Genomic DNA, 10,040 nt, shown 5'->3' with positions numbered 1-10,040 from the left:
TGTCTGTCTTCTTGGAGATCTCTTTCTCAATGGGCTCAGGTGACCTCTCACTCGTCCTTTCCCTAAAGGCAGAGCAGATTTGTTTGTAGCCTGGGACGGGTAGATGTTGGCAGCTCCAGGCTCATCTTAGGAAATGCCCAGAAAAAAAATGGGCAATGGCCGGTTAAGTTTTAAGTGAATTTTACCTTTTGAGATCCACTTGGCTTTGTGGGTGGGACTTGGGCTTTGGGGTCAGAATATGGGCTGGGATCCCAGTTCCCCTGTTTTTTGGGTGCAAGACCTTGGGCAGGTCACCTCACTTCTCTGGTCCTGTTTCTTCTTTCTCCCCTGGACACTGGGGTTCTGTTTTCTCCCTCATGAGGAGAGAAGCTGCACAGACTCCGAAGGGGTAAGTTAAATGAGGGTTGGGCACAGAGGGTCTGGAGCGGTGCCAGGCTACTCCCTGCTCCTTCAAACCCCTTTCAACTCTCTGTAGTTGGCCGGACAAGAGACCAGACTTTCTTGCACCTTCCTGGAGGGGGAAGCTGTTGGTGGGCTGCTCCAAGCCAGGATTGTGGAGATGCTTCATTCTCATTGTTAAGACCTGCTTCTCCATCAGGGCTATCGGGGAGCTAGTATTTCAGCGTCTTCGCCAGCCATTTGCTCAGCCTGGAGTCCTCAGGCCACCTGTAAGCAGGCGTCTACTCTGTCCCTGTCTTTCGACAGCACTTCCCATGCATCAGCCCTGTGCCAGGCCCTGTGCTGGGCGACAGGTGCGCACTGGTGAACAGGAAAGACACCGCCCCTCCACTCGTGAAGCACGTAGTTTAGATCCTCATAGATGCCCTCGTCCTGAAATATCCCTGAGAAAACCCACACTGTGGTAGGGCACCAGCAGCCTCAGCACTCCCTTCTGCTGGGGTCAAGAATTAACACCATAATATAGCCCAAAGAATCAGTGGTAAAACTAACACAAACAATAACATTTTAGTGAAGTACAGGATACAAAATTAGCATATGCAAACAATAAACAGTGGTGGTAGTGGTAGTGAAAATCCCGTTTACAATGGCAACAAAGAAGGTTAAATACTTTGGAATAAATTTAACAAGATACGTACAAAAACATAGAAGAAAAATGCAAAAAACTCTCCTCAAAGACAGCAAATAAAACTTGAACAAATGTAAAGACATCCCATTCTTGGATAGGAGGACTCAACATAAAGATGTCAGTTCTGCCAGAGTAAATTACAAATTTAATACCACCTCAGTGGAAACACCGCAGTCTATTTTATGGAATTCTACATATTATTCTAAAGTTCATACAGAAAAGCAAACATTCAGGAATAACCAGGAAGCCACTGAAAAAGAAAAACGTTGATGGAGGTCTAGCCTTAGCAGACATTCCAACATACTCTAAAACCTCTAGTATTAAAACAGTGTGGTACCTGCTGCGAGAATAGACAGAGCAGTGGAATCGAATAGCCCGGAAATAGACCTAAGCACACGTGGAAATTTAGTACATGATCAAGATGTCATCTCCAATCATTGGAGTAAAGATGGACTTTTTAACAAATGGTGCTGAGATGATCCTTTGGAGAAAGATAGAGATAGATTCACGTCTCACACCATACCCAAGAATAAACTCCAAGTGATTAGGGATCTAAATATAAAAATTGGGACATGCAAATACCTCGATTTAGGGAAAGCTTCCTACCTATGACTCAAAATCCAGGGACAACTAAAGGTTAATCAATTTGACCAAATAAAAAAATTTTTAAATTGTGTGATAAAACCCATCATGAACAAAGTCAAAAGACCAGAAACTGGGAGAAAATGTAACATACCTATGTAACAGACAAAGGGTGACTATTCCTAACTACCCATGAAGAATTCTTTAAAAATGAAGGACAGAGGACCAAATATCAAATAGAAAAGTGAGAAAAAGATGTGAAAGACAATTTACAAAAAAGATCTAAAAATGTGAAAAACACCCAGATTCACTCAGAAATGCAAATGCTATGGTCTGAATATTTGTGTCCCCCCCTCCCCCAATCAAATGCACATGTTGAAAACATAGTGCCCAAGGCGATGGTATTTAGGAGGACCTTCAGGAGGGGATTAAGCCATGAGGGTGGACCCCTCATGAATGGACTCAGTGCTGTTGTAAGAGGGGACCTCTCAGAGCTCCCAGGCCTCTTCTACTATGTAAAGACACAGCAAGAAGTCAGCAGTCTGCAGACTGGCCAAGAGCCTTTGCCAGAACCCGGCCATCCTGGCACCACGTTGGACTTCGAGCCTCCAGAACTTGAAAAATAAATTTCTGTTGTGTATAAGTCACCAGTGTGTGGTCTTTTGTTATAAAAGCCCAAATGGACTAAGCAAATTAAAAGAACAGTGACATACCATTTCCACCTACCAGACTGGCGAACCAAACCAAACCAAACCGAAACAACAAACACATTCTTTTGGTGAGGCTGTGGGGACACAAGTACTCACATTACTGGTGGGAGTATAATTTTGTACAACCCTTCTGGAGAGAAGTTTGACAACAGCTAACAGACTACATCCACACTTAGGTAGCAAGGCAGCAGTCCCACTTCTGGGGTCTAATGTATACTTCCTCCACTAGGAAAATATCTATGCACCAGGTTATTTATTGGAGCATTGGTTTTAACTGCAAAATAATTGGAAACAACCTAAAGATCTTACGTAACAGAGTGGCAAAATAAACTATGGTTGAGCCACCCAGTGGAGTAGAAAAAAGGAGGAGGCTGTCTCTGAACAGGTGTGATTTCCAGGACATAAAGCAATGTTGAGTGAAAAAAGCAATATCCAAAGGAGTATCTATGGCACACTACCCTTTATATAAAAAGAAAGGAGAGACCTAAGCACAGACACAGATGCAGAGAAGGTGCAGGAAGGATAACCCAGAAACCAAACAGACTGGTGAGCAAAGGCTGGAGAGAGGGAAGGATGGGATGGGATTGCAGGGAGAAGGGAATGATTCTTGTGTGAATGTGTCTTTTTTGTGTAACTGACTCTTAGAACTGTAGGAAACGTGGCATGTTACCCCGTCAATACACAAGGTCAACCAGGATATAGGGGGAATGGAACACAGAATACAAACACAGCTGACCCTGACAGCATGCCCAGTGAAAAACGGACACACGGGAGGGGTGGAAAGATAAAGAAGTAGCTGAGTAATTGGAAAACAGTCTGTCGACCGGATATCAACAGGAAGAGTCGAGGCAAAAATCACTCTTCCTAAATGCTGTCCTATAGTTTTAAAAGTGTTTCTCATGGAGGTATGGTTAGCAATTGTGGAACTATAGTAATAGACTTGAACCAATAAGTAGACTAGATTAAGAGAGCTGGGTTCATTCTCTTCTAGAGAAAGAAGTTAGAGATAAAGGGGGACAGGTAGACTAAACCCTGTGGTGTTGAAGTAGAAGCAGAGGTAGCAGCATAAACTCATGGTTTTAAAATTCTATGTAGATATGGAAAGAGAGCATGTGTATATGCATGCGTTAGTACACATCTTAGGTTTCCTGACTGTGCCCTGAATAGGCTTGGAAACAGTGACAGCAAGTAACAGTGAGCACACCAGGCACCTGGATCTCCAGTAAAAGGAACCAGGGTTCCTCAGACAAGGGCTTTATTCCAGGGATGCAGCAGGTAAATATCACCAGTAAGAAGGTGTATTGACGTCATGAACTCTTGGATAAGAGGCACCAAGGACATAGCATCAGTTTTTCATGGTATTTTGCCAGAAATGCATAACTTCACTCCAGCCTTAAAAAAAAATCCACACCAGACAAACCCAAATTGAGGGACACTCAATGAAATAAAACTGATCAGTATTAAGTTTTGACCAAAAGCATCAAGATCATGAAAGACAAAGAAAAGGCTGAGACAGTGTTACAGACCAGAGATGAAAGACAAGTAACAAATGCAATGTGGGATCCTGGATAGGATCCTGGAATGGAGAAAGGGTAGTAATGGGAAAACTGGTGAAATTTAAAAAAAGGTTTGTGGTTTTGTAAATATTGTATCAGTATTAATTTCCTTTTCTTGACAATCATACTATGGTTATGTAAGATGTCAGTTTCAGGGGAAGCAGGGGGGAGGACAGTAAGGGAATTCCTTGTATTATTTCACAACTTTTCTCTAAATCTAAAATTAGTTAAAATAACTATCTGCCTGGGAAATAAAAGCAGAACACAACACTGTAAATACTACAATTCCACATTTATAAAAAAAGAACCAAGGGGAGCCAGCGTGGCTCAGTTGGTTGGGCGTCTGACTCTTGATATGAGCTTGGGTCTTGAACTTGGAGTCGTGAGTTCGAGCCCCGTCTTCCATGCTAAAAGAAATTACACTAACACCATAACATTAAGTATCTCCCAGTGGTGGATATTATGGTAACTTCTGCTTTTGTTTTCATATTCATTTGTATTTTTTTTCTTATTTTTTTAAAAGATTTTATCAATTTATTAGAAGAGTGCAAGTGGGGGAGGAACAGAGGGAGAGGGACAAGCAGACTCCATGCTGAGCATGGAGCCCGACGTAGGGCTCAATCTCACAACCCTGAGATCATGACCTGAGCTGAAATCAAGAGTTGGACACTCAACCGACTGAGCCACCCAGGTGCCCCTCATCTGTATTTTCTAAGTTTTCTACTCATTTGATGGTTTCATTTGATGAATCCTTGGAATCAATGGCAAATGAGTCAAGGTGAAGTTTCTCAGAGAGCTTATGTTCTAGTGGGGGAAATGCAAAACAAATTAATGAAATGTCTTTGTGTAGAAAATTAAAGTAAGCTGATGTGATAGGTGGGTGGCCAGGGAAAAGCCCCTCCAAGAAGGTGACATTTAAGGTGAGATGTGAGTAACAAGAAAGAGGGGGATGGGGTGCGGAGTGGGGAAATGAACAGCGCAGAGGCTGGGAGGTAGGGGTAGACTTAGCTTGTTTGGAAACCTAGAAGAGGCCAGTGTGTCTTGTCGGAAGTGGGTTGGGGGCAGGGAAGGGGCACGAGATGAGGTCAGAAGGATAGTGAGGGGCCAAGCCTCTGGCGCTTGGTGTGGCCTTGGGAGCCCCTGGAGAAAACTTTGCAAGAAAATCCTGGAACTTGGTTTAGACAGGATCCTCTGGCTTTAGCTCGTGCATGGATGGGGTCATTTGCTTGGGTGGGGAATCCTGTGGGGAGAGCAGCACCTGTGGATGTGCCCACTTATGTGCAGGGTGTGTGTGTGTGTGTGTGTGTGTGTGTGTGTGTGTGTACATGTGCGTGCACACATGGGGGCAAGAGACAGCTGGTGGGGGGGTCCACAGCCCAGATGAGTGGAGTCCCGACCCCTGGATGGGGAGCTGGCATATGATCCTGAGCTCCCGAGTGTGCGTTTGTTCTCTGTTAACCAGAAGTTCGTAGAGAGAGAAGGGAGGCTGACAGAGGAGTCTAAGGGTATATTACGTGTCCAGTTATCTACACAGCTGTCTTTTCATCTGCCCTGTGACAGGTACCTTAAAAATGCCGAAGGAAACTTGGAGATGCCTGGGGATGTGAAGGGACAGGAAGCGCCCTGAGGGAGGCACTGAGGGGACCTGTGCATACCTCATCTCTCTAACTCTTCCCAGCCCCCTGTGAGTAGTTCTGACCACACTCACTTGACCGGTGAGGAAACAGAGCTCAGAGAGAGAGAGAGAGTGGCCGAAAGTCACACTGTCAGTAGGTGGCAGGGCTGGGACTTGAGACCAGAGGGATTGATGTGCAGATTGGTCCCTGCGCCTGTCAAGCTGTGGGTCCCAGATCTGCCACCTCTCTAAGTAGTCACTTTCCTGGTGGAAGAGCCATGGTCTCAGGCTGTCTGTCCCTGTACCATCCAGTGGTGACATTTTCAGCTGTTGCCTGAGTGGTGGTGTTGGGTGGGAACTGGTACCTCCAGCTCCCACGGGAGGGACATAGTGAGTGTTGGGGGGCTTTCGTACATGAGAGGGGGTCTGAGTCGCCCTCCAGAGCTGAGCGATCCTACTGTCTGGGCTGCCACCCTCGCCAGCTGGCGCTGGCCCCATGAGAGGCTCTGGTCATCCATTCTCCTCAACCCCAGAGCCTGGGAAGCCCCTAGGATGGCCTGCTAGAATTGGGGGTCCAAGGAGATGGGAGAGGCCTTCACAGAGCTCATCCATCTCAGAGAAAGTGTTTGGAGGAACAGTGTCTGTCCCTGGGGTGGCCGGCTCTCTCTGTGCTTTTGGCTTTGGGTCCAAGGACTTCCCTGACAGCTGGGGACCGGGTGGCAGGCAGAGCTGGCTGGGTGTGGTGACCACTCTGTCCTCAGGAGCTGCATCAGAGACCAGGGCCCACTCAGCGCTGCTAGCTAAGGAGGTGACTGCCTCACCTGAGGGTGGGCTGGGAGCCAGGCCTGGGCCCTGGACTTGGTCTCCCTTCAGGCTGCTCACGAGAAGGTCCTTGGGGAACAAGGGTGTCCGGTGCAGAACAAGGTCACTGTAGCAGGTCAAGAACTCCTCACTGTCTGAGCGTGTTCTGGCTCGGCGCTGGGAGTCCAAGGGGAGCAGAGGGCCAGCAAGGGGGGCACAGGGGAGCGTCGAGACCTCAGGAAGACTCAGGGCCACTGGCACAGCGCTCTGAGGGTCAGGGCCCTCGGCCAGGGCCCTCTCAGACCCCAGCCCTTCTGGGAGCCCTGGACCAGGCTGGGCACCCTTGGGGCAGTTGTGGGCCTTCACCAGCCTTCTCCCTGAGCTGTGCCTCAAGTGGGGTCTAGCCAGTTTCTCTCTGCCCAGTCCCAGGACCCGCCTGCTCGAGGTTTCCAGAATGGCCTCACATGCAACTCTCACCAGGAAGATCTCAAACACCACCTGCTTGGCGTCCTCCTTGCTGATGGCCTGGACCAGCGAAAACTCTGCCTCGGAGGTGGCTGCGTAGCCCAGCCTGCCCAGAAGCGTGTGCAGTGTGTGTTCGGAAAGCACAGGCCGCACCTGGTAGGTGAAGCTCCCAGTGTATGTCTGGAACAAACAGGGGTATTTATTAGAGATGGGACACAACCCAGCGGAGTGGCTGAGTGGCCAGGCAGGACCAAGGGCTGAGGCCCCGGGAGCACTGGAGGCTCCTGAGAGCAGTTGGGCTGGAGCATGTGGCCAGAATAGAAATCTGGTCCGTGATCAGATTACCCTCTGTCCCATTTTACAGAAGGGCACACTGAGGCCTAGAGACTGGACAGGACCTGGTCTCAAGTCACGTAGCAAGACAATAACGGAGCTGGGGTGAGGCCCCAATATCCTGGCTCCCAACCCAGCAGCCCTGGCCGGGGGCCAGAAGAGAGGAAAGCTTTCCAGAGCCAGACTCCTCCCTTGTGTATTATGAGCTCCTCGGTCCCTCCTCTTCTGGGACGCAGTATGGTCTAGGGCTGCAGGCTGCACTGCCTGAGTTTGGGGCCTATCTGTGCTACTCATTAGCTGGTGACCAGAGATAAGTTGCAGTAACCTCTTCAGCTCTCAGTTTCTCCAACTGTAAAATGGGACCAGAGTCAGTGGGCAGGATGGATATGCTGTTCCCTCCAGAGGCAGAGCTCTGGCCCCTACCCGAGACCCCTTTGCTAAGAGGCATGGTGGTGCCTACCTTTAGGGACCTGATTTCCTTCCTCCAGGGAAACAGAAGTAGGTTGACAGATATAAGCTCCAGGAACTCTAGTGCCTGCACCAGTTTGTGGCAGACGTGCTGGGCAGGGCCGGGTGCCCCCCAGGAGTGAGTGGTCCCCAGACCAGGGACCGGAAGCTCAGGCGGACGGAACTGAGTGGGTGCTCCTGTGTCTAAGAGCTGCTGGGCCCTGTGGGTGAGGGCTGCTTGCCTGCAGACCCGGAGCCGGCCCACTCCTGCCTCCTCTTGGTAGTAGCTGATGAGGTCAGCCAGGAGGGTCTCAGGAGCAGCCTCGCCGAGGCCGGGGGGCCGGGGCTGGCTCATGGTGGCTCCGAGGGGCTGGTGCCGAGGAAAGCTATGTGGGCCTCCCCAGGCCAGGCCCAGGCTGGCCCGCCTCCGGCCCGCCCCAGTGCTCAGTCAGGAAGCTGAGGAGGAAGTGTGCAAGCCGGAGAGAGAGCTGCGTGCCGCCTGTCCCGCCACGGCCTGTCCCTCTGGGGCGGCTCCAACCTGAGGCTGGCTGGGGCTGTGCCATCTCCTCCCGGTGCAGCAGAGCTGAGGTCCGGCTCCGTCCTCGCCCTGTCCCCAAACAAATGGGAAAGCAGACACCCACATCCGTCTGCACCCCAGGGCAACAGGTGCTGCTGCACCGGCCGTAACCCTCAGCCCACTCCGGATGTCACCAGCCCAGGTTCTCCTGCTCACGCTGGAGAATGTTCTCTGGCTGCAGAATGTGCTCTGCTGGTGTGGGGAGCAACTGCAAGGGCCAGGGTGTTAACACGCAGGGCCAACCCTCGGCCAACCAAGGAGGGTGAGTGCACGGAGGCCCTTGCTTCCTGGCCTTGGCAGGACAGGTCTGAGGTGCCTTGTCCACACCTCGGCAATAACCCGCTCATGAAGGCATGCTCTGTTGGTTCTCCTCCCTCCCTCGTCCTCATTCCCTACCTCTCTTGTGCTTCCTGCGATCACCTCCTGAAGAAAATGTACACAAATCCTTGGACTGCTTTTGGGGTAACAGAGTCCAATGTTCTCTCAACCCTTGCCCCTTCCTCTGTCCACTTACCATCTCCCTCCCTCCCCGCCTTCTGCCATCTGTTTTTGTTTTTGTTTTATAGTTCACTGGTGTATTCTCAGACTTGAGATTCAAATTATGCCCTATGGCCCCGGAACGGTGGGGAACATCCTAGAATCTCACCATAGCCCAGCCTCCCCTCAGGAGGAAGTAGATTAAGATGACAACAGAGGAGATTTTCTCTTTTCATACAAACCCAGGTAGAAATAGGGCAGCACCATTAGGGTCCGGATTCACCCCCACTGTCTGAGCTCCTTACCACGTGGTGGGGCAAGGTGCATTTGGAGAGATGTGGGTGGGGGTCAGTATTCGGAGCTGGGCTTCCTCCCTGCCTTCCTTTCTCCTTCCTTCCTTCCTTCCTTCCTTCCTTCCTTCCTTCCTTCCTTCCTTCCTTCCTTCCATTCATTCACCCAATACTTAATTAAGTCATGATTCACTCATTCAGCCACTCAGTGAATCACTCCTTCCATGCAGGTCAGCATTTCTCAAAGTGTGCCCCACAGAGAGCCCTTGTTGGGGGTTCATAATCAGTCTTATGTGAGTAAGAGTTTCCTGTGGCCAAATAAATTCTGCTGGGCTAAGGAAGGTCCCCAGGCTCCTCGGCTTCAGGACTTCTCATGGAGCAGGTGTATAGGGGCGTGAATTTCTGGGACGGGGCAGCACATGCACTATTTCCCAACTTCTCAGATGCTGGGTCCCCTTTCATGTCGTCCTGTGCTGCTTGGGGAAGTGCTGTCCTTGAGCAGCCAGCCTGTGGCCCCATCCATGCCAGCCTGGGGGCTTCAGAAGCCAACAAGATACAGGCCCAGCCTTTGGGTGGCTCACAGCCCAGAGAGCCCCACTGAGGGGGTAGTGTGACTTTGTAGTAACACAGTCCAGGATTCTTGATCACCAGCTTTCTGTGACACTGTGCTGGCCTCCGGGCCCTCCAGTCACGAGGCAGGTCACCTGCCTGGTGCTTGGCCTTGGAGCTGCCTCAGAGCTGGCCTCACCACATCTGGGGGCTCCCTGCTCCCTGCCCTCAGCTCCCTGCCTTCTGCAACCTCTCTTGAGCCCCGAGACCAGGGCAATTCCTGTCCCTGTGGTTGGAAAGCCACTTCCTACTACTTGAAAATGGGTCCCTGGGGAGCAGTAGCTCTCCTCCCGAGGCCATTCTGGAGCGTAGCAGGTGTAAATCTCTCACTTCTCTCTTCCTGCCGCTTTAGTTTGGCATGTCTTCTCTTACTTTGACCCTGAGGCCTCCCTCTGGGGAGGACCCTTGTGATCATATTGGGTCCACCTGAATGACCCAGGTTAATTGCCTCCTCTCAAGGTCCTTAATCACATTTGCAGAGTGCCTTCACC

At 50.4% G+C, this 10,040-nt stretch overlaps 1 protein-coding gene across 1 annotated transcript; it reads right to left on the bottom strand.

The window, feature by feature from the left end:
* Positions 1-4,428: 4,428 nt before the first annotated feature.
* LOC123803474 (uncharacterized) lies at positions 4,429-7,999 on the bottom strand. Its single transcript, XM_045814968.2, has 2 exons — positions 7,610-7,999; positions 4,429-6,996 (listed from the first exon to the last, which is right to left on the bottom strand). The coding sequence occupies exons 1-2, from the start codon at positions 7,949-7,951 to the stop codon at positions 6,061-6,063; spliced, it is 1,278 nt and encodes a 425-aa protein (XP_045670924.2). The 5' UTR covers positions 7,952-7,999; the 3' UTR covers positions 4,429-6,060.
* Between the last annotated feature and the right edge of the window lie 2,041 nt (positions 8,000-10,040).

This window comes from Ursus americanus, chromosome 21, assembly GCF_024610735.1.
Source record: "Ursus americanus isolate L20-20 chromosome 21, mUrsAme1.1.p, whole genome shotgun sequence".
In the NCBI taxonomy this organism is placed as follows: Eukaryota; Metazoa; Chordata; class Mammalia; order Carnivora; family Ursidae; genus Ursus; species Ursus americanus.
This window is presented reverse-complemented; position numbering and strand designations above follow the sequence as displayed.